Source organism: Carassius auratus, chromosome 1 (assembly GCF_003368295.1).
Source record: "Carassius auratus strain Wakin chromosome 1, ASM336829v1, whole genome shotgun sequence".
Lineage (NCBI taxonomy): Eukaryota > Metazoa > Chordata > Actinopteri > Cypriniformes > Cyprinidae > Carassius > Carassius auratus.
The window spans coordinates 17,105,558-17,130,396 of NC_039243.1; the positions used below are offsets into that span (position 1 = coordinate 17,105,558).

Here is a 24,839-nt window from a genome sequence, read left to right on the forward strand (position 1 = left end):
ATGTATGTTATGTCAACTAGCTTGAACATCTCACTTGGGTGCGGTCCTCTATTAAGGAGTTAGTTCACCCAAAAATGAAAATTAGTCCATAAATTACTCGCCCTCAAGGCATCGTAAAATTTATATGACTTTATATAACTGTATATGTACAGTATTGTTCAAAATAATAGCAGTACAATGTGACTAACCAGAATAATCAAGGTTTTTCGTATATTTTTTTATTGCTACGTGGCAAACAAGTTACCAGTAGGTTCAGTAGATTCTCAGAAAACAAATGAGACCCAGCATTCATGATATGCACGCTCTTAAGGCTGTGCAATTGGGCAATTAGTTGAATTAGTTGAAAGGGGTGTGTTCAAAAAAATAGCAGTGTGGCATTCAATCACTGAGGTCATCAATTTTGTGAAGAAACAGGTGTGAATCAGGTGGCCCCTATTTAAGGATGAAGCCAACACTTGCTGAACATGCATTTGAAAGCTGAGGAAAATGGGTCGTTCAAGACATTGTTCAGAAGAACAGCGTACTTTGATTAAAAAGTTGATTAGAGAGGGGAAAACCTATAAAGAGGTGCAAAAAATGATAGGCTGTTCAGCTAAAATGATCTCCAATGCCTTAAAATGGAGAGCAAAACCAGAGAGACGTGGAAGAAAACGGAAGACAACCATCAAAATGGATAGAAGAATAACCAGAATGGCAAAGGCTCAGCCAATGATCACCTCCAGGATGATCAAAGACAGTCTGGAGTTACCTGTAAGTACTGTGACAGTTAGAAGACGTCTGTGTGAAGCTAATCTATTTTCAAGAATCCCCCGCAAAGTCCCTCTGTTAAAAAAAAGGCATGTGCAGAAGAGGTTACAATTTGCCAAAGAACACATCAACTGGCCTAAAGAGAAATGGAGGAACATTTTGTGGACTGATGAGAGTAAAATTGTTCTTTTTGGGTCCAAGGGCCACAGGCAGTTTGTGAGACGACCCCCAAACTCTGAATTCAAGCCACAGTACACAGTGAAGACAGTGAAGCATGGAGGTGCAAGCATCATGATATGGGCATGTTTCTCCTACTATGGTGTTGGGCCTATTTATCGCATACCAGGGATCATGGATCAGTTTGCATATGTTAAAATACTTGAAGAGGTCATGTTGCCTTATGCTGAAGAGGACATGCCCTTGAAATGGTTGTTTCAACAAGACAATGACCCAAAACACACTAGTAAACGGGCAAAGTCTTGGTTCCAAACCAACAAAATTAATGTTATGGAGTGGCCAGCCCAATCTCCAGACCTTAATCCAATTGAGAACTTGTGGGGTGATATCAAAAATGCTGTTTCTGAAGCAAAACCAAGAAATGTGAATGAATTGTGGAATGTTGTTAAAGAATCATGGAGTGGAATAACAGCTGAGAGGTGCCACAAGTTGGTTGACTCCATGCCACACAGATGTCAAGCAGTTTTAAAAAACTGTGGTCATACAACTAAATATTAGTTTAGTGATTCACAGGATTGCTAAATCCCAGAAAAAAAAAATGTTTGTACAAAATAGTTTTGAGTTTGTACAGTCAAAGGTAGACACTGCTATTTTTTTTAACACACCCCTTTCAACTAATTGCCCAATTGCACAGCCTTAAGAGCGTGCATATCATGAATGCTGGGTCTTGTTTGTTTTCTGACAATCTACTGAACCTACTGGTAACTTGTTTGCCACGTAGCAATAAAAAATATACTAAAAACCTTGATTATTCTGGTTGGTCACATTGTACTGCTATTATTTTGAACAATACTGTATATGACATGTATATGACTTTCTTCTTTCAGAAGAATCCAGTCAAAGTTATAGTAAAAATTCAGCAGTCAGCAATGCAGTCAGCAGGTGTTGCAGTTGAACAATCCAAAAGAAGTAAAATAAAAAGTGCCCATCCATTAAAAAATAAGTGTTTCACAAGGCTCCTGGGTGTGAACAAAAGCCTCCTGTAGTGAGTCAATGTGTTTTTGTAGGTAAAATATTCATATTCAAAACATACAGGTGCATCTCAATAAATTAGAAAGTCGTGGAAAAGTTCATTTATTTCAGTAATTCAACTCAAATTGTGAAACTTGTGTATTAAATAAATTCAATGCACACATACTGAAGTAGTTTAAGTTTTTGGTCCTTTTAATTGTGATGATTTTGGCTCATATTTAACAAAAGCCCACCAATTCACTATCTCTACAAATTAGATTATGGTGACATGCCAAACAGCTAATCAACTCAAAACACCTGCAGAGGTTTCCTAAGCCTTCAAAATGGTCTCTCAGTTTGGTTCACTAGGCTACACAATCATGGGGAAGACTGCTGATCTGACAGCTGTCCAGAAAACAATCATTGACACCCTTCACAAGGTGGGTAAGCCACAAATATGTATTGCCAAAGAAGCTGGCTGTTCACAGCTGTATCCAAGAATGTTAACAGAAAGTCGAGTGGAAGGAAAAAGTGTGGAAGAAAAAATGCAGCCACATGAGGATTGTCAAGCAATATCGATTCAAGAATTTGAGTGAACTTCACAAGGAATGGACTGAGGCTGGGGTCAAGGCATACAGACATGTCAAGGAATTTAGCTACAGTTGTTGTATTCCTCTTGTTAAGCCACTCCTGAACCACAGACAACATCAGAGGCATCATACCTGGGCTAAGGAGAAGAAGAACTAGACTGCTGCCCAGTAGTCTAAAGTCCTCTTTTCAGATGAGAGCATGTTTTGTATTTCATTTGGAAAACAAGGTCCTAGAGTCTGGTTGAAGGGTGGAAAAGCTCATAAGCCCAAGTTGCTTGAAGTCCAGTGTTAAGTTTCCACAGTCTGTGATGATTTGTGGTGCAATGGCATCTGCTGGTGTTAGTTTAATTGTGTTTTTTGAAAACCAAAGTCACTGCACCTATTTACCATTTACCTAGAAATTTTGGAGCAATTCATGCTTCCTTCTGCTGACCAGCTTTTTGAAGATGCTGATTTTATTTTAAAGCAGGATTTTGCACCTGCCCACACTGCCAAAAGCAAAATGACCATGGTGTTGGTGTGCTTGACTGGCCAGCAAACTCACCAAACCTGAACCCTATAAAGAATCTATATACCAGATTAGGAGATTTTTAGGACACTTTTTACTTTCACTATGATGGGGAAAGACGTTCCCCAGCTTAAGTTTTACTTGCATAAAGTTTGCTCGTTACTTGTATGATATTCACTGGCTACCCTTCACGGTTTTAAACAGAAGTAGCCTATTTCCAATACTGCAATGCACCCACGCTACAAAACCCTAAATAGTCAGATGTGTCATGGACACGCTCTTGGCTCTTCCTGTAACAATATGCTGAAACATGGCAAATAAACCCAAATAATAATAAAAATATAATAATAATAATAATTACGGTATAATTCTCTATTCTATTATGTTTATGACATTCCCAATTATAGTTATTAATGTTGTGCATTGCTGTTGTGCACAAGCTGTGTGTGCTGAAGCTAAAGAGCTGAATGAACACCGGTAAACTGAAGTGCTGCCAAGCTTATTTAACACAGGGGAATGCACCATATATTCAGATATTTATACAACATAAATATAATATTACGTGCTAATCAGAATGTGTAACTTCTATTGTGGATTTGCTCTTTGCTCTTCCCGAAACAATGCGCTGAAACACGGAATGATAATAATACTCATTATAATGTTTTACATATCTATGTATATATATATATATATATATATATATATATATATATATATATATATATATATATATATATATATATATATGTTTTATATATATATATATAATGTTTTATATATTATATATCATCTGCTGAACTAAAGATGATCACCATCAAACTGAAGCGTGCTCTGTTTACCCTCTATATAGCTTAACCAAACACATTCTTTATGAGAAAAATGTATATGCATAAAATAAACACACATTATTCTAACGTACAATTGCACAAAAGACTGTAAATGCACATACAAACTTAACTGTGCTAGTCATGTGTTGATCCGTTGGTGATGCACACTTTCCTTAACAACGCGCTAAAACATGGGCGAACAAAGATTCTGTAAAATTATTTTATAGTAGCTAATGATCTCATTATAATATGACAGACTTGCCCTGCACATGTTGCAATTCAATGTATTTTCATTCGAAGTAATTCCAATAATATTTCAAGCAATTAAAAACCATCATGGTGAATAGTGTGTATCTGAAGTGTCACTGCAGGAAATAATGCATTATTTATCGGCTCTAAGATATCGGCCAAATTCTTTCATCGGTTTGATAATGTTAACAGAAAAATTTACATTTATCGGCCGATACCGATATGGTGGCCGATATATCGTGCATCCCAAGAATTTAATAAACAAGTTTCACAATTTAAGTTGAATAAATGAAATAAATGAACTTTTCCACTACATTCTAATTTGCACCTAAGAATCACTGAAATATAGCTTTCGCCAACATTTGTAAATGGAAGCAGCTCCGGGAAGATGACGTATGAGGTCAGTGTTGTGCATGCACTAGCGAGTCTCGTGAAAACCAACGTTTGTTAACAGGAGCAAAGGAAGCAAAGTTTCCTTAATTTAGCAAAGGAAAATCAGTCTCCTCTTGGCCTCTCCTCTGACATTCTTCTTTACAAATCATTGTTTTGTACTTCTAATTAGTGTTGTTTTGATCTCTCCCCTGCACTTCCATGTTTGTCACTTCTGAGCAGCAAATGCGCAAAGCCGACCTCATACTGTACATCATCCGCCCAGAACTGCTTCCATTTGCAACAGTGAGCGCAAGCTAGATTAAATTGATTATTACATTTTAAATATGGTTATTTTTCTTAAATAAATGCATTGATGCTGAAAGCGGCCTTTGTTTACCCACCAGAGCCATATGATACCCTTTTTTTTAAATGAATGGGCACTTTTTATTTCAGAAGAAGAAGAAAGTCATATAAACCTAGGATGCCTTGAGGGTGAGTAATTTATGTCCTAATTAAAATTTTTAGGTGAACTAACTCTTTAACAATAGTCCCGCACCCAAGTGAGATGTTCAGGCTAGTTGACATAACATTCACTTGCTCTATTGTTTGTCACTGAACCTTGCATTTATTAATCTGGTTGTATGCCAAGCAAACTTAAACATCTGGTACTTTTTAATGTACTGAACATTGATATGGAGAATTACTCTAACTGAAATACATCACATAATGTAATCTAGATTTTGTTTACACTGCAAGACTGGCACTCATAGTCAGAGATGTATAAAGTACTAGAGACCCATACTTGAGTAAAAGTACAAGTGCTCTATCAAAAAAGTGACTTGAGTAGAAGTTGAAGTGCTCTTTAAGCACCACACTTAAGTAGAAGTACTAAAGTATTCAACATTTTTTGTACTTAAGTATTGCAAGTAGTCTATTTTAAAATGTACTACTCAAGTACTGAAAGTAAAAGTAGAAGTATTGTGTTATGTAGCTATTAAAGAAAGTAGTCAAAAGTTTGAACATATTGTTTTTACTATTTCAAATGATTAACCTAAAGGACAACCACAATTCCTTTGACTGTAACTTCTCGTAAACAAAAAACGGTTACTAGGGTCAGTTAGCCCAATTTGCAAAATTATGTCATTAATAACTTACCCTCATGTTGTTTCAAACCCATAAGACATCAGAGGGTCATTTAGAATTTTTTGAAGCATCGAAAATACATTTTGGTCCAAAAATAGCGAAAACTACGACTTTATTCAGCATTGTCTTCTCTTCCGTGTCTGTTGTAAGACACTTAAAAACAAAGCAGTTTGTGATATCCAGTTCGCGAACGAATGTAACCGGATCTTTTTGAAACAGTTCATCAAATCGAACTGAATCGTTTTAAACGGTTCACGTCTCCAATACGCATTAATCCACAGATGAATTAAGCTGTTAACTTGTTTAATGTGTCTGACACTCCCTCTGAGTTAAAACAAACCAATATACAGGAGTAATTCATTGACTCAAACAGTACACTGACTGAACTGCTGTGAAGAGAGAACTGAAGATGAACACCGAGCCGAGCCAGATAATGACTTGTTCACGAGTCAAGAACCGTTTCTGTCAGACGCGTCCGATTCGTGAACCGAGGAGCTGATGATACTGCGCATGTGTGATTTAGCGTGAAACAAACCGACACACAGAGCGTCTGAACCGAACTGATTCTTTTGGTGATTGATTCTGAACTAATTCTGTGTTAATGTTATGAGCCCATGTGCAGTCAACGCCAATGACGCCATTGCGTCGAGCGCAAAAGAATCGGTGAACTGTTTTCTTCAACTGGTTTATTGAATCGAACTGTCAGAAAGAACTAACGTTACCGGTCATCCGAGAACCGATGCAACCGGTTCTTGACTCGTGAACGAGTCATTATCTGGCTCGGCTCGGTGATCATTTCTCTCTTCACAGCAGTTCAGTCAGCATGCGCAGTCTCCTTAAATCGCTTGATTCGCTCAATGATGTGCCAGCTTCATCAAACCTGCCATGCCATCTACAGTTCTGGCAGTGGTTTGTAATGGAATGATTCGTAACATTTTTATAATTGTAACGAGTAACGATGCAGCACATAAAAAAAAATATCGGAGTAAAAGTATTAAACTCAGCGAAAATATGTACTGAAGTAAAAGTGGAAGTAGGAGCAAAAAATAATACTCTAGTAAAGTACAGATACCGCCTTTTAGTACTTAAGTACAGTAGTGAAGTAGTTCTACTTCGTTACTATACATCTCTGCTCATAGTATCTATTAATGTGAGGGTTATCAATTATGTTTTTTTCTCATATGGCACTGTTTTCCAGCAAATATCTATCCTGTGAAGTTTTTTTTCTCTAATAATATTACTGGATGAAATAAAAAAAATTCTGGTACAACTGATAATTTTAAGTGGGGTTAAATAAAAAAATCCTAACTGCTTGTCTATTCCTTTTAAGGCAGGCGAACATGGTGCGATTTTTGCTGAGGTTCGAGTTCGCAGACAATTTTTTTTATCTCTGGTGAAAATCACAGATGTTCACATGTGTAATGTCGGAAGAAGGTGAGGAAGCAAGTGCAAGTCAATAGTATTTAATGAAGCAATCAAACAAACAAGTAACATAAAACAGGATGATAGGTAGGTGCGGCGAAGTCTGATAGCAATCCGGGGAGTGACAATGTCCGATGGTGATCCAGGAAGTGGCGGTGAGGAGAGGCAGCATGAGAGCATGACACAGGGACTGAGATGGGCGAGTCGTGGAGGTGAAGGATGATATGCGTTACAGGTGAGGAGTGGATGGGTTTCCGAAGACAAAGACGATCCAACGACAAGAACAACACAGAAAACAGGAACGAGAGACCAGGCATAAACACAGGGACTGCAAACAATGCTCAGACACTCACAAGACGAAAGAAAGGGCAATAAGTAGGGATTGGATAATGAGTAGCAGCTGGTGTAGATGAACAATTAATGGAGACGCCCACAAGAAACAATCAGTGCTGACGCGAGACACACAAACTCAAGCCCGAGGCCACGGTTATCAGCCGTGACAGTACCCTCACCTCTAGGAACGCCTCCTGGCATTCCCAGACAACCCTACCTGACGATTGTAATCATCAGTCAGGGAGTGATCCAGTATGGCCCTAACAGGTACCCAACTCCTCTCCTCCGGACCTTAACACTCCCAGTCCACCAAGTACTGGAATCCTTGCCCCCTCTGCCTCGAGTCCAGAATACGATTGACCAAATAGGTGGGTTCCCCATCTACAAGTCGCGGACATAGGGGAACCGGGGTGGGTGGGTTAATTTGTCAATAAAACAGAGGTTTGACTGTCACTGGACTAATAATCTTGGTGACAGGAACGGGCCAATAAATTTGGGAGCTAACTTATTAGAGACGGAACGTAGCGAAATGTTGTTGGTAGAATGCGCCACTTTTTTTGACCCACAATGTATAGAGGAGGCTTAGACCTGTGGCGATTGGCCTTGGCCTTGGTGCGCACCCTCACTCTCACCACGTGCGGTGGCACCTCTGGACAAAAGCATGGGCAGAGGGGACAATAGCTGACACTGGTAGCGAGTTATATGCGTACTCAACCATAGAGTTGTTGACTCCAGGAAGAAGGATTCTTGGAGACTAAACATCGCAACGTTCTCTCCAAATATTGGTTGGCCCGCTCAGACGGACCGTTGCTCTGTAGATGATAACCCGAAGACAGACTAACCATCGCTCCTAATAATTTACAAAGCTCTTTCCAAAACTTGGACACAAATTGGGAAACCAAGTCTACCAGGAGGCCATGTACCCGGAAGAAGTGATCAATTACAGTAACTTCTGTCTGTCCACTACGGTCAAACCGACTGTCATGCCATAAGAGGGCGGGAGGGCGAACAACCGATTCAGTGGGCCCCTGGGCGGAGGCGTTACCCCTTCTAAGGCGGTCTTGACCTTCGACTCGACCTCCCATATGAGTGATGAGATGACTGTACTCTCAGGTAAAATACACTCGGGAGTCACCGAGCATTCGGAAGGATAAAAAGAAGTGACAAATAATCAGGTTTGACGTTATAGGAAACTGAGCGGTACGATAGGGAAAAATCAAAGCGACCGAAAAAAAGTGCCCACCGAGCCTGCCTGGAGTTGAGTCTTTTCGCAGTTCTAATATATTCTAAGTTCTTGTGATCATTCCAGACAATGAAAGGTACCCTGACCCCTCCAACCAATTACACCACTCCTCCAATGCTAATTTGACGGCAAACAACTCTCTGTAACCACTTCATAATTACGTTTGGCAGGAGATAAATTATGAGAAAAGAACACACACGGATGCATCTTGTCGTCTGAGGCAGCGCGTTAAGAAAAAACTTCATCTACTCCTACATGTGATGCGTCGACCTCCACCACGAACTGACGTTGGGATCAGGGGCTACTAAGATGGGAGCCGAAACGAAGCAGCTCTTGAGGTTGGAAAATACAGTTTCGGCTGTATTAGTCCACCTGAACACAGTACTGGGGGAGGTCATTTCTCCGCCTTGACAAAAAGCCCATTTTCTAGTAATCTCTAGAGCACTCGTCTCACGTGTTGCACGTGTTCCTGGAGAGACGAGGAAAAAATCAGTATGTCATCCAGGTAAACATATGAACTGATCCACCATGTCTCTCATCACGTCATTAACGAGTGCTTGGAAAACCCCTGGCGAGTTGGAGAGCCCAAACGGCATCAACAAGTATTCATAGTTCCCTCTAGGGTGGTTAAAAGCGGTTTTCCACTCTTCCCCCTTCCTAATGCGGATCAAATCATTTGAAATGATAAGCATTGCGTAAATCCAGTTTTTTGAAGACGGATGCTTCATGTAACCTCTCGAATGCTGAAGACATCAACGTCAAAGGATACGTATTCTTTACTGTGATGTTGTTGAGCTCTCGGTAATCAATAGAAGGTCACAGGGAACCATCCTTCTTACCAAAAAAAAAAAATCCCGCCTCCGCTTGAGAAGAGGAAGGGCAGATGAACCTCGATGCTAGAGAATCAGAAATATATCTCTCCATGGCCTCCCTCTCCGGAATGGAAAGAGAGTAAAGCTTGCCTTTAGGCGGGGACTTACCTGGAACTAACTCTATGGCACAGTCATAGGGACGATGCGGAGGGAGAGAAGCAGCGCGGGACTTACTGAACACTTCCTTCAGGTCCAGGTACTCTGTGGGCACGTTTGACAGAACAGTACCCTCCTTCTGAAAAGCAGAAACAGACACAGCAGGACAAGCAGAAACCAGACAAGACTCATGACAATGTTCACTCCACAAAGATGATGGGTGCCACAGGGGAGTCCGTGAGGAGGAAGGGAGGGTTTCGGTGTGGTTGCCAGAGGTGAGGAGAGTTATGGGTCCTGTGGTGTGGGTGATGTGAGGCAGTTCCTGGCCATTGAGTGCGCTGACGGTAATCTGGTGTGAAAGTGATAGTGGCCCCTGAGTCCAGAAAGGTGTGACAGGTGTGAGTATTGTTGGCCCACCTCAGTTTCACCGGAAGGAGAGTTGATGATGTTGAGGACTACCCAGTAGAGATCCCACCCGATAGTAGCCTCAATCTTACTACCGGCCTGACTCTTTTACCGGGCAGGAAAGCAGATGTCCAGAGCCACCGCAATACAGGCATAGTCTTCGGGACCTCCGCCTCTCTCTCTCAATCAATCAATCAATCAATCACCTTTATTTATATAGTGCTTTAAACAAAATACATTGCGTCAAAGCACTGAACAACATTCATTTGGAAAACAGTGTCTCAATAATGCAAAATGATAGTTAAAGGCAGTTCATCATTGAATTCAGTTATGTCATCTCTGTTCAGTTTAAATAGTGTCTGTTTTTATTTGCAATCAAGTCAATGATATCGCTGTAGATGAAGTGACCCCAACTAAGCAAGCCAGAGGCGACAGCGGCAAGGAACCGAAACTCCATCGGTGACAGAATGGAGAAAAAAACCTTGGGAGAAACCAGGCTCAGTTGGGGGGCCAGTTGTCCTCTGACCAGACGAAACCAGTAGTTCAATTCCAGGCTGCAGCAAAGTCAGATTGTGCAGAAGAATCATCTGTTTCCTGTGGTCTTGTCCTGGTGGTCCTCTGAGACAAGGTCTTTACAGGGGATCTGTATCTGGGGCTCTAGTTGTCCTGGTCTCCGCTGTCTTTCAGGGCAGTAGAGGTCCTTTCTAGGTGCTGATCCACCATCTGGTCTGGATACGTACTCTTCTCCCGGGTCAGTCAAGCTCTACCCACCTGCATTGGTTCGTGATCGACAATGGGACCAGCCATGATCTCCCTGCTCGAGTTGCCAGTCTCAGGGGTGCCTGGAATACATATGTGACATGCCTGTGCCCCCAGTCGGTCAATACGAGCATCCACACGGAGCGCCAAGTTGATGAGTCTGTTGAGGCCGGCTGGCAACTCGAGAAGGAAGATCTCCTTGTGAACACGGTCGACCAACCCATGCAGGAACATAAGTGCATCCGGTGTTGACGATGCTTTCCTGCTGCTGATCCTGGCAGGTGACGCTGTGGTGAATAAAATCCGAGAGTGATGTGGAACTTGCTGCTTCCATGTTGGGTCAGAGCATTCTGTAACGTCTGAAGAAGGGGAGCAAGTCAATAGTATTTAATGAAGCAATCAAACAAACAAGTAACATAAAACAGGATTATAGGTAGGTGCGGTGAAGTCTAATAGCAATCCGGGGAGTGACAATGTCCGATGGTGATCCAGGAAGTGGCGGTGAGGAGAGGCAGCAGGACAGCGTGACACAGGGACTGAGATGAGCGAGTCGTGGAGGTGAAGGGTGATATCCGAGGCAGGAGTGGATGGGGTTCTGAAGACAAAGACGATCCAACGACGAGAAGAACACAGAGAACAGGAACGAGAGACCAGGCATAAACACAGGGACTGCAAACAATGCTCTGACAAACACAAGACGAAAGACAGGGCAATATAGGGATCGGGTAATGAGTAGCAGCTGGTGTAGATGAACAATTAACAGAGACGCCCACAAGAAACATTCAGTGCTGACTCGAGACACACACAAACTCCACCCACATAGTGCAAAGCCTGAGGCCACGGTTACCAACCGTGACAACATGGTCACGGCTCGTACTGTGTGAAATTATGGGTCGATCCTAGAACGTTACGAGCACCTCCAAACCTCACGATAATTTTCAAACATGTCAAAAAAAAACGTATGTGCCGTATGTACGGTTGAACGAGATGATTTGGTGATCCATCTGAAGTTGACCAATCAGAAGATGACAAAAAATAAGGTATATAGAATTTTTTGTTAATTATACAGCTCTATTTTTTATTTGTTATTTCAAATTGTGCAAAATTTGCTGTTCAGCTTTATGAGTGATATACCTGTCGTATTTCCGCAAAACAAGCAGAAATTCAGAAATAGCCTTCTAACCTCGAGTTGTTTATGAAGAACAGAGAGTCGATGCTTTTCAGCCATTCTCTTTGTCTTTATCCATGTCTTTGTTTCTTGTTTTTGGACGTCACAAGCCATAGCTGCCACAAAGAAAACTATTTCATCCTCAGAATCCATATTTTTATGAATTGTGTGAAACGTAATGCTGATGTCAGCATTTGTAAAATCATAGTAATTTTGTGTCATGTGTGACTGCCCCCGTATGATTTTCGGATAAACTTAATCGTGACATGTGCAAGGGCTCACAACGTTCTGAGTTTCAGAATTGCATCGTGTACGCCCACCTTAACTCATCCTGTTCTTCCTGCAAGTAGAATCTGAATCTGAAGAACACATGGTAGTACTGTGCTTCAGAAATATAAAGGTGGTTTCTTAAATTGCTTTGATTCTCATGAAAATAATTTATGTGTGGATTTACACAAATGGTCATGATTAATCGTGAACATTTTAAAATACATTTTAATATACAAAAAAAAATTACACAAAATAAATTAGACATTAAATGATAATTTCTTCCATATATATATATATATATATATATATATATATATATCCAAGTAAAAAGGCTTCTTGAAAAAGAAAGAAAATGTAGGGTGGTTTGTGTTGCTAGTACTTTGCTAGCACAATTGTTAAGTTGTTTCCATTGTCTTTCTGTTGCACTTTACCTCAGCCAGGTCTCTGATCTCATTCTCTGCTAGCGACAGGACAGTTACGTTTGCTGGCAGGTGGGCAGGAACAGTACGTAGAGTCGTGATGATGTTTCCATGAAGAAGAAGAGTCTGAAAAGGGTGAGACAGGACTTAAATATCAATCACACGATAAGATTATTTTCTGTAAGTTGGGTCAGCAATCTTATAAATTTACACATTACATTTAAACTTATAAATAACATATAGAGAGACTTACAAATGAATTGTTTTCAAGACAAATGGCAAATACCTTTAATGCTGAGAGCTTTGTGAGGTCTCCTATGTGAGCAATATTATTATCTGACATATCAAGATGTTGAAGGGAAACACAATTGTTGAGCTGCCCAATGACCTGGACAAACACACACATTTGTGAAACGGAGTCAGAAGAGGCCAGGAAACATTGTCAGCCTCATTTTCAATTAAATATATGATAAATGCATGTACTGTGAAAATCACCTTTATGTTATTTCCAGCTAGATTGAGCCATTTCAGATTAACCATGTCCTTCAGTCCCTCAATATAGCCGATACTGTTGTTTGGGAGATTCAGAGTTTGTAAATGAATCAGCTTTGAAACACCCATCATGCGTACCAGACGGTTGCTTGCCACAGACAGCTGTTGAAAGACAGTTGGTTACAGACATTTCACAGAAAACATTTATACTAATGAGAGGTGTAAGTTGTGGTGTTGTTGTAGGCGTGAATCCAACATACCTGCTTAAGAACTTGATTACACTCTAGGTGCTCCAGCTTAATAATGTTGTTTTGGTCCAGAATAAGAGTGTGTGACTCCCCGTGACTGAAAAACTTCGGATCCAGTTTGTGGAGGCTCTGACTGGAAAGGTCTAATAAACCTGGACCTGAATAATAACAGCAAGGAACAAAACAAAAATATGCTCACGTTAAAGGGTTGGTTCACCCAGATAGCAAAATTATGTCATTAATAACATACCCTCATGTTGTTCCAAACCCGTAAGACCTCCTTTTATCTTCGGAACACAGTTTAAGATATTTTAGATTTAGTCCAAGAACTCTCAGTCTCTCCATTATAAAAAGAGGTCTTACGGGTTTGGAACAACATGAGGGTATGTTATTAATGACATAATTTTGCTATCTGGGTGAACTTACCCTTTAAGTTACATGAACAAGAGATATCTGCACTTACAACACACTTTAAATGTAAAAGAAACCAAAGGAAGAGTCAAATAAAATGTACAGAGGTTTATTAATGTCAGTTATACGTATTAAAGAGACAGGGTGACTTACCTTTCTGTGTATTAACTCAAATCTGCTTTTGTCTACTAGAACCTGGATCTGAGCTTATCTTGACAGACAGAATAACGCGCATTCACAGATTCCAGTACGAATAAACACCATATTGACAGGTCAGGTCTTATAAAGAGCAGATTTGTAAATGAAATCATGTCAGCTAATCAGTGATATGACAGCAGATGTCTGCACATTAGGACAGATAAGCTGTCAAGTTCGTCACGAGCTCAACATTACACCCTGCATGTTAAAAAAATACAATCCGCACACACAACGGCAACATGGTGTATGTCTGCAATTTAAATATTTCAGTGTAAGATGTCCATCAAATCAGTCGTTTGGAATAATCGGGTTTTATTGAGCATACCTTCGTAATTTGACATCTGGAACAATGGATCAGCGATGTGATCTTCGTCAGACGCCGCTATAGTTCCCGCTTGTATCACCGCCAGGCAACAATCGTCTATTTGATTGGATAAAATAATCTGGAAATTATAATAATTTAATATATTTTTACAAGAACGCTGGTTGTATTGCTATATGAAGTCTGTGTTTAGCTTGAAAAAATAGTTTGCATTTGGAAAACTAGTTCCTTTATAAACCGCTTACCCACAATTCCTTTTTCTCTTCCCTGTCAGAAACGCCGCCATGAAGTGAGTGTAGTCTCTGTCCATCCATAAACATCTTAGAAGTTATCTGGGGAAAGCGCTTGTTAAAGTCTTCACGTGTTAATAATAAATATGATGTATATATAATAACTGTTATTTTTGACGTGTAGGGTCGAGCTGTGCAGTTTTAGTGGATATAAAATCTATCCCGGCCATGGTCGGCGGTACGCCAGGATCGACGGAAAGGTAAAACTATAACGTTAGGTGTATTTTATTTTACTGCTATTCTGTGTCGATCGTTGTATGGGTTCCTTACAACCTGTTGCGATGTGAACATTTATGTCCGGCAATCGTCTGTTTGTTTATTTACGGGGACAGTCTTGGCCTAATGGTTAGAGGACGGAGTGTTTGTACTGCTCTCTCTTCCACCTTCAATACTACGACTAAGCAAAGGCACTGGATCCTCAACTGCTCCCCTGGCTCCACAGCAAAAATAGATGCCCACTTCTCCGGGTATTTGTTCACTGATCACTGCTGTGTCTATGTATTTCTATGGGTTAATCGCAGAGCACAAATTCTGAATACTGGACACCATAATTAGATACACATCACTTTCAACTTCTTCTTCTTTCGTTTTTATTGGCAACCGCACTTAACAGTGCATTATTGCCATCATCCGGTAGCTTGGATCAGAAACATTCCTATCTCTTAACATTTATAAGCACACCCCTCAAAAAAATAAATAATAATAAGATAAAATGAAAAAAAACCCACTGGCGCTGCATGTTCAGCTCCTCCAGCTTCCACCCCACTTCCCTTTAACTCCCACTACCCATCCGCAACCTTATTTACCTCCAGTTTTACTTACACTGTCTCACACTATACTTCATCCACATCTTCTACCTCTCTCTATAAGCCTAGATACATATTAATCCTACATTCTCTTCATTAAACCAGTATTATTTAAAAACTGAAACAACACATTAACCATACTATTTCCTATATCTGAGTCTAATATATTCTTTAATGTTAACTCTTTCCCTTCATTCTTCCATAATTCTTCTCTTAGCACTTCTCTTTCTTCATCATAACCATTACAATTAATAAACACATGTTGTACAGTTTCACTTTGTCCACATTTCTCACACAAACCCGTTGGATGCTTAGATATTAAATGTAATGTTTTATTCAAACCGGTATGTCCCACCCTTAGTCTTGTAATTATACTTTCCTCCCTTCTATTTCTTCCTCTTTTTCTACCCTTTCCCACTTTCTTTTGTATTGCATATAAATGTCTACCTTTACTCTCAAACTGCGCGCGTTTCTCAATACAAAGTACCGCTGATTTAAAAAAAAAAAAAAAAAGTACGCTGATTTTGGACGTGCATCCTCGGTAGTTAGTTCAGACTTTGTGTATTCGTCTCAGGAGTGTGATGTCCACGACAAATTTATAAACAGCAGCTTACTTGATAACCTCAGTCAGCTCGTCTTGGATACTGCAATTTTCCTTACTGTATATGTACAATAAAACGAAATAGGATATCAAATACCACTGCCTCCTTTGGTTTTCATTTAAGCATAATAACAGCTGCAGAAATGTACTTGGTTCAGGGATATGTGTATATGCAGCCATTACAATGAAACGAAATATTATATAAATTTGCCTTTTTTATTTTCATTTTAACATCTAGAGCTTCTGAATTCTTAGCAATACATATTACTAATCAGAAGTTAACATTTACGGAAGGAAATTTACAAAATATCTTTATGGAAACATGATCTTTACTTGATATCCTAATGATTTTTGGCATAAAAGAAAAATCTGTAATTTTGACACAATGTATTTTTGGCTATTGCTTAAAAATATACCCCAGCGACTTAAGACTGGTTCTGTGTTCCAGGGTCACATATTTGACTGTATAAACTGAATAAATCTAATGTCAGTGTGGTTTTATTATTGTATTAATGTTGATTCATGTAAATCCTCTTCTTCTGCAGGTTTTCCAGTTCCTGAATGCTAAATGTGAGTCTGCTTTCCTGTCCAAGAGGAACCCCAGACAGATCAATTGGACTGTTCTGTACCGGCGCAAACACAAGAAGGGCCAGTCTGTAAGTTTGCCTAATGCCGCGTTTCCACCGAAATTACCCGGGACATTTGTACCAGGAACTTTATTCCCCCCAGACCTGTTGCTTTCTGCGTTTCCACCGCGGTGTAAAGTACCGGGAAGATTAGACAAATAGACTGGTGACGTAGGTCTGCGTGCGTTTCTCAATACAAAGTACGCTGATTAAAAAAAAAAAAAAGTACGCTGATTTTGGACGTGCATCCTCGGTAGTTAGTTCAGACTTTGTGTATTTGTCTCAGGAGTGTGATGTCCACGACAAATCTATAAACAGCAGCTTACTTGATAACCTCAGTCAGCTCGTCTTGGATACTGCAATTTTCCTTACTGTATATGTACAATAAAACGAAATAGGATATCAAATACCACTGCCTCCTTTGGTTTTCATTTAAGCATAATAACAGCTGCAGAAATGTACTTGGTTCAGGGATATGTGTATATGCAGCCATTACAATGAAACGAAATATTATATAAATTTGCCTTTTTTATTTTCATTTTAACATCTAGATAAATTGAATACAGACCAAAGAAAACCTGTTAGATTCAACCCGCAGCTGAATTATATTTTGTTTAACCCCTAAAGACACATCAGAGCCAGCGGCACATATCAGAAGGTCTAGCCGAGATGAAGCTGCTCTCTGCGGATACATGAGGACTGAGCTCCCGCTGATCGAGTGGAGCTCACTGTCTACGAGATCGGCGAAACACATTTTTAAATAGGCGCTGTCTTCATAAATAAACCATAGATTTGAGTTTTAAACAACTACATTCTCGCCTGAAATACTTTTAAAATTACATTTCATGAAACAATATCAGTAATATTTTGAAAATATTGATCCGAATAAATGGTGGTTGAACTCAACCAATGCTGCATGAACTCAACCAATCAGGATGTTTAGCGCCAAAGTCCCTCCCCCGAAAGTTCCGGAACTTTGTAAAAGTACCACCTCGCCAGCAGGGACTTTCTGAGGGGCATTTTTTTTACCTGGAACTTTTAGTTCCTGGTTCCTGCGTTGGAAACACACAGAGTACCAGGCCAAAGTCCCTAGCTCCTGGGTAAAGTTCCTGCGGTGGAAACGCGGCTTAATATATGCTTCTCTAACCCTTCAGCAAAGCGTCACATATTGCATCCTGTCAGAAGAGTTCAATTACTGGCAGTGTTAATGGTATCTTGTGTCTAATGATACAATTTTTGAGCTTTAGAGATTTTAGAGACAGACAGGTAAATATTTAATGAATACAGTGGTTATTCTCTTATAAATTAACTTTCAGCCGCTCATTCAGATGTAACTTTTATTGATTCCACCAAGTACATGTGCCTGGTTGTGGGATCTAATAGGTAATGCAGGGAAACATCTATTAGCCCTCAGTAACATCCTAGGTGAAGGCATCTCAAACTCCTATGAATGAAATTGAACTAGGACATGGCTTGATTCCTTAACTTTGAAGACAATGGTTTTATGCTTCAGAGTTTTCATGGGTCAAAGATGGTCTTCGGTGGTGGCTGACAGTCATTCATACACACACAGTAAAAAGTATCCTACCAACATTATCTGTGAGCCCAATACTGGCAATAAATTTTAAATAAAAGCAAAATCTATTATTTTTTTAACTTTTTTTTTAACTTAAACTACTTATTAAACCATTAAAAAAATAGACAAGAATAGTCCTATAGGGACTAACACGTGGTTTGGCAGCAAAAGTCCTTGATATTACGCCAGAATGAGAGTATAATTCCTGAACCTATCGGCCTGGAAAATCACAACTTTTTATTTTTTGTCTGTCTTTGTTCACGATTTAACTAAAGAAGAGTCAAGTTTCAAATAGAAAAAGAAATGTATAGAAACTCTTTGGTCATTTTTGAGCGAAATGCGAACAGTCTAATCACATTCAATGATCTATGCTAAGCTAAAAGTGCTACTGCCAGACCCGGTGATTGCCTGAATGGATTCAAAAACAGTAAAACTCAAACTGTATAACACTAGGCTCATTTTCAACTCGCCTATTTACAACAAAAGTGGAGTGTTCCTTTGAGATATCAGCACAATAACACACTCAGCAAAATATTTTTTAATTATCGTTATTGATAAAATCCCAAAATATTATATTTTTGTCAATATTGCACAACCCAAATTTAATTGATATGATTATTGATGATAATAGTTTAAATTAATATAATAATGAATACTTTTGACTCATCCATTTTCTTAACAGTGGTTTAAAGGCTGAAATGTAAAGTTTATTTTAAAACTTGTATCTAAACTGTAAATGTTTTTTACGGTAATTTTACGGTTTAATATGGAATTTTACGGTTTAATAATAGACATTGCCCTACCCTGCTCATATGGTATTTTATTTGTGCAAGTCTTAAAAATGGTCACAAAGAATGTTTATCAGAAGAAAAGGTTTTTTGAGAGAATTCGGGAAGAACATTCTCCAAATCCACCACATGAAATAAGGATTCAGCCTTCTGACCTTAAACCATCATTTTAGTTGATTTTTATTCATATGTCCGAGGGAGGGAGGAGGAAAGAGTGCTTTGCTTGGAGACCTAGAGAGTGTGTGGGGAGGAGTTCTCTGTTCTTTCATATGTGCAGCAGTCATTTATATCACTCATAAATTACATTTAATTGAACATTTTCCAATGTCTTTTTGCTACTTTAGGAAGAGGTGGCTAAGAAGCGCTCCCGTCGTGCAGTTAAGTTCCAGCGGGCCATCACTGGTGCCTCACTGGCTGAGATTCTGGCCAAGAGGAACCAGAAGCCAGAAGTGCGTAAAGCGCAGAGGGAGCAGGCCATCAGGTGATCAAGTTTTTCTCTGCCCTTCCTTTATTTGAGGACCCTGGACCACCAGGGTACAATTTTTTTTTTTTTTTTTATAACCTTTCAGTGAAATTACTTTCTATTAACTTTTAAAGATTTTTCAAATGTAATATGTTAAAGGGGGGGTGAAATGCTATTTCATGCATACTGAGTTTTTTACACTGTTAACGAGTTGGATTCCCATGCTAAACATGGACAAAGTTTCAAAAATTAAGTTGTACGTTTGAAGGAGTATTTTTGTTCCAAAAATACTCCTTCCGGTTTGTCACAAGTTTAGGAAAGTTTTTTTCGAGTATGGCTCTGTGTGACATTGGATGGAGCGGAATTTCCTTGTATGGGTCCTAAGGGCACGTCTCCCGGAAGAGCGCGCGCTCCCGTATAGCAGAGCACTGAGAGGCTGAGCACAGACATTCATTCACTGATCAGAGCGAGAGCATCGCGAAAAGTCACAAAAGAAGTGTGTTTTTGGTTGCCAGGGCAAGACAACCCTGCACAGATTACCAAATAAAAAAACAGCATTAAGGGACCAGTGGATGTAGTTTATTTTTACAGAGCATCAACGGAGTTGTGCAAGTGTTTTTGTTTGTTCCCTGCATTTCGAAGATGCTTGTTTTACAAACAAGGCCCAGTTTGACGACGGTTTTGCGTATCGTTTATTTCTTAAGGATGATGCAATCCCAATGAAAACGTGTGTTGGAACCGCAGGCGGGGAGTAAAACTGCTTGAAATATCTCTGCCTCCTTGTTAGTGCGTCCGCCTCCCATGCCGGAGACCCGGGTTCGAGCCCCGCTCGGAGCGAGTTGTTGCTGCTGCTGGTCTCGTTCAGTTTCAGCCTCAGGATCTGATTCTGGATCATAAATAAACGGCTGAATCTGACTGTTAGCCATGGTTTATTTTGGATGACAGTTTTTTTTTCCTCACGGTAATGGCACAACTTCCAAACGCTCTCAACGCAAAAGCCTACTGGCGCTTGTGATTCTTTAGCTCCGCCCACACGTCACGCCTCCAGCCGGTCGTGTTTTTCTGGGAAAAATCGGTACAGACTATCTTTCTCTTATGAATATAATAAAACTAAAGACTTTTTGGAGTTATGAAGGATGCAGTACTACTCTATAGGTACTCAAGATTAACATGATATTGAGTGAAAACGAGCATTTCACCCCCCCCCCCTTTAATTTCAAGTTGTTGTTGTTTTTTTTACACTCTTCAGATTTCATTGTGGGGTCATGTGTAAGTTACAAAAGGGTTTTGGCTGTAGAATTCAAAATCAAAAACTTTTCAATCAGTTATTAAATTTTAGAAGACCTAAAATTCTTAAGATTATTTCACGTAAAATGTCAAATATTTATTTTTCAAGTTTAACCCTTTAGGCGCCAGGTTTTGTTTTGGAAAAAATGCTGGATTTTGACATCAAGATTTCAAAAGCTTGTGGCTTGAAAGGGCTTAAAAATGGAGGTTTACTGTAAATTAGGAAAATGTTTGCCAAATGTTTATGTGGGGTGTAAGTATATTCTTTTAGTTTACACATTATGATGTCATCGGGGGCGGCCATATCAAATTTAATAATATTCAGGAAATAGTAGATACTGAATTGATGTTGCTCGTTTGATTTTTGTTTTTTGGGGGGGGGGTGTCAAGTGACTGCGCTGCCACTGCATGCTCACACAGGGTTAAGCTTTGCTACTTTGACAATGCAGCTTGTTCATTGTCATATTAAAAAAAACAATTCATACATGGAAACAAAAACAAAATTATTCCAAAATGTTAAGATCAAATAATGTTGGTACGAATAAAAGAAGAAAAGTGTTTCATACGTCCAATAATAATAATAATAATAAAAAAAAAATAGGGCAATGATTCACATCTATATATTTTTTTTAACTTTGGCTCAAGTAAATAATTTAGATGTGAATCATTGCTCTAAAATGTTTAAATTGGAAGAATGAAACACTTTTTCATTGTGCTGCACAAGGTGATTTTTAAATAAAATTAAGTTGATGTAATTATAAGGTAAAATAAAAATATGAATTCTATACAGAACTGACGTTTACTTCTGGCTTTTCAAACGTGTATGCAAGTTTTACTTTATACAAAAAAAAAAAAAAGCATTTCAGTTGTGTCACAGTTTAGTCTGCTTCGTTTCTCATCCAACACGCGAGAAGTTGAGCTAAACATCCCTTCACTGTCTCCGCTTATGGAGGCGTGGACAGGTACAGTATGCTCACGCAGTGAGCTCTTATTTTGTGCAGTCGGCTGTTCGCTTCCTGCAATCTGTGCCTCAGACTTGTAGGTCTGCACTTCTAGTGCTGAATGGCTGTCCATGTCCTGCGCACAGATTTCGAAATACTTCCACACAAATTACATGACAGCGAATGATTACAATGTAGTTTGTGTACGCAGGCGCACTTCCGGAAAAACTTGGGATGTGGCCGTTTCTCACAGCAAGAAGACAAACGTTTCTGGAGAGGCAGAGGGCAGCAAAACGAAACCCTGCTGGCTGGTTATCCAGGATACTCTGTCTGGCGCATGCAATGATGACGCTGTGAATAGTGACTATTCTTTCTGACCAATCAGCAGTCTGCTGTGTTTTCATGTTACATTTTAGTATCGCCTCAGCTCGCTCAGAACCGAGTCGCGTCAAGGTGAGCTGATACGGTGTAGTGGAAATGCACCATTAGTGTTGCATGACCAAGTAAATGCACCTTCTCTAGTAAGCTTGTGTAGCGAAGTAGTTTGAAATATAATCTGAGCAGATAAACGGTCCATGTGGAGTGATTCAAAGGAGTTCCGTTTTGTTCGGTTTTTGGTGCATAAACATTATCAAACATCTAACTCCTCAAATCGTTTTATCAAAGAAAATTATATTGTGAAAATTATCACTATCAGATTATCGGCCAGCCCTAATTTCAGCCTTAAACAGCATTGTAACATGTGCAACAAAAACTGAACATTTTCTTTCTAACTGTATTTTTGATCTGATCTTTCAGAGCTGCAAAAGAGGCCAAGAAAGCTAAGCAGGCAACTAAGAAACAACCCACCCAGAGCGCCAAGGTAAGATGAGGGTTTTGTACAAAAATTCAAAACCATAAGTCTATGAGCTAGGTGTGTTTGTTCTTTGCCCCTTGAGGCGTTGCAGTGTGACTGATTCTGTCGCTTCTGTGTCATAAGGTGGCATAGAGTAGAAGGACTAAGTCTACAACTAGTACCCTTTTAATAATGAGTGCTCAGTGTCATTTATAGTCCTACACATGATTGCAAAACGAATAAAAATCCTTGTTTGAATATCTTTCATAGTCAGTAACATGTTTGTGTTGTTTTTAGGCCCCTGTTAAAGCTGCATCCAAACAGAAAATTGCCAAGCCCATGAAGGTCAGCGCTCCTCGTGTTGGTGGCAAGCGCTAAGTTAATGATTTAGTGTTTTGTGTATTAATAAAAGTTTTACTATAAACCTTGAGTTTTTGAAGTATTGATTTCAATGTTCTTTTAAAGACTTTAAAACTTTCATGTTTATAACTAAACTGACTGACTCTAAAAACAAATTTATATTTGGTCCTTGTGAAGAAATGTTGCTTTGGAGCCGCTGTACATGGGCTTCCAGTGTAAATACTCTTGAGTCTGATGCTGTAGTGAAGCCTGTGTCAAAAGTGAAGACTTGTTCACTGACACGGACGGCCGAAGTAAACTTTCGCCTTAAAGCCTGTTAAACTTTGTCTGAACAATCCGGACTTATGAAATATTTATACTACCGGAAGGGGACGCTGATTGTCTGCTCCGCAACAACAAGCAATTGTCCAGAATTATTGCACATCTGGACTAAGGACCAAAACTCCAATGACAGAATGGAGAATTGAATTGAAATTTATTTGACAAGTTTATAAATTTGTACAAAATACAAGTATTCCATTCACTTTAGAAAAAACTGTTGAGGATAAAAACATAATTAAGCCCTTGGCTTGTTTCCATTGCGGCCCTCGATGTTAATATAAAGGTTATGTGTACGTGCAGAATAGACAGAACAACAGTATCTCCTAATTGTAATTTATCACCTCAATAAAAAAAATAATTTTTAACAATATAGTAGAGATAATTCACCAAAAAATACAAATCACAACTGACAATAAACATCCCAAAAAAATGACACAATTTACAATAAAATCACCACAAAACACTAACTACCCTCACCAAACAGCCAACTTTTTACCATTCTTTTACAACTCAAAAAATCTTACTCCCTTTATTGAAACTGGTAATTTATTCCATGCTATAGCACTCGTATATAAAAAATTATTTTTCAACAACAACCTGTTAAATTTACATGGACAAATATTAAAATCTCTACCACTAGTTTTATATGAATGCTGCTGACTCACCATATAAAACTTTTTTTTTTTTTTAATGACTTGGAACCACATTATTGACAATCCTATCTGTCAGACCCATTTTTTTAAATATCACCCTTTTTTCCTCAGTCAATATCCCCAACTCCTTAAAACTTTCACTATGTAAATGCGCCCTAGGGGGGCATTCGTGGGAAGTCGTGGCCTAATGGTTAGAGAGTCAGACTCACAATCGAAGGGTTGTGAGTTCGAGTCTCGGGCCAGCAGGAATTGTGGGTGGGGGGAGTGCATGTACAGTTCTCTCGCCATCCTCAATACCACGACTTAGTTGCCCTTGAGCAAGGCATCGTACCCCCAACTGCTCCCCGAGCACCGCAGTATAAATGGCTGCCCACTGCTCCGGGTGTGTGTTCACAGTGTGTGTGTGTGTGTTCACTGCTCTGTGTGTGTGCACGTCGGATGGGTTAAATGCAGAGCACAAATTCTGAGTATGGGTCACCATACTTGGCTGAATGTCACATCACTTTAGAATGTACTTTTAAAATTATCCGAACTAATTTATTTTGAGCCTTTTGCAATTTATTCTTCAAAACTTGGGAACAACTATTATACCAAAAGGAGGAAGCATAATCAAAATGAGGTTGAATCAAGGCACCTGCTAATAATGGTAAAGAGTGAATGTCTAATAAACTGGCTTGCCTCGCTAAAAACTTAATTTTACCACATTTTTATAAATGCCTTTCTAGCCATCAAATCACCTGTTAATTTATTATCTATTAAACAGCCCAAATAGTTTACTACAGATTTTACCTCTATGGCCTTACCATTTATCTAAATTAAAAAGGTGTCATCCTTTTTTAATTTCACTTTAGATGCAAAAAGAATGGCCTCAGTCTTTCCTGCATGTAAGGGATAGTTTATTAACTAAAAACCATTTAGACATCACCTCTAGCTGCAAAGTCATCTTTTCTTCAATGACCCCCTCATCCTGATGAGATATTAAAACCGCTGCATCATCTGCATACAGAATA

General features: G+C 39.3%; 2 protein-coding genes and 1 non-coding gene across 7 annotated transcripts in view; 2 read left to right on the top strand and 1 right to left on the bottom strand.

Moving 5' to 3' along the window:
* LOC113090925 (centrosomal protein of 97 kDa-like) overlaps positions 1–14,686 on the bottom strand; it is a 57,091-nt gene extending 42,405 nt beyond the window's left edge. For all 4 annotated transcript variants that reach the window (XM_026256626.1, XM_026256575.1, XM_026256744.1 and 1 more), the window contains exons 1-6: positions 14,528–14,686; positions 14,286–14,403; positions 13,364–13,509; positions 13,107–13,265; positions 12,898–12,999; positions 12,624–12,737 (exon numbers count right to left, since the gene is read on the bottom strand). In XM_026256626.1, the coding sequence (XP_026112411.1) occupies positions 12,624–12,737; positions 12,898–12,999; positions 13,107–13,265; positions 13,364–13,509; positions 14,286–14,403; positions 14,528–14,602 (714 nt within the window). In that variant the 5' untranslated portion in view covers positions 14,603–14,686. The remainder of the gene's footprint in view (positions 1–12,623; positions 12,738–12,897; positions 13,000–13,106; positions 13,266–13,363; positions 13,510–14,285; positions 14,404–14,527) is intronic.
* On the top strand, positions 14,439–22,925 carry LOC113091352 (60S ribosomal protein L24). Of its 2 annotated transcripts, XR_003287334.1 has the most exons (7): positions 14,439–14,571; positions 14,697–14,772; positions 16,525–16,635; positions 19,314–19,450; positions 21,872–22,113; positions 22,459–22,522; positions 22,793–22,900. XR_003287334.1 is itself a non-coding variant. In XM_026256905.1 (6 exons), the coding sequence occupies exons 1-6, from the start codon at positions 14,567–14,569 to the stop codon at positions 22,871–22,873; spliced, it is 474 nt and encodes a 157-aa protein (XP_026112690.1). In that variant the 5' UTR covers positions 14,459–14,566; the 3' UTR covers positions 22,874–22,925. The 2 variants fall into 2 exon arrangements, 1 of the variants encoding a protein (XP_026112690.1); XM_026256905.1 differs by lacking the exon at positions 21,872–22,113 and having other exon boundaries at positions 14,459–14,571; positions 22,793–22,925.
* Positions 22,586–22,720, top strand: LOC113110260 (small nucleolar RNA SNORA17). Its single transcript, XR_003293113.1, has one exon. It is a non-coding gene; the product is annotated as a small nucleolar RNA SNORA17 (small nucleolar RNA).
* Positions 22,926–24,839: the final 1,914 nt, after the last annotated feature.

What these genes read in the sequence shown, in the direction of transcription:
- LOC113091352 (XM_026256905.1), top strand. An exon ending in ACGCCAGGATCGACGGAAAG is followed by an intron (nt 14,773 to 16,524) that starts GTAAAACTATAA and finishes CTTCTTCTGCAG; the next exon opens with GTTTTCCAGTTCCTGAATGC. An exon ending in AACCCACCCAGAGCGCCAAG is followed by an intron (nt 22,523 to 22,792) that starts GTAAGATGAGGG and finishes TGTTGTTTTTAG; the next exon opens with GCCCCTGTTAAAGCTGCATC.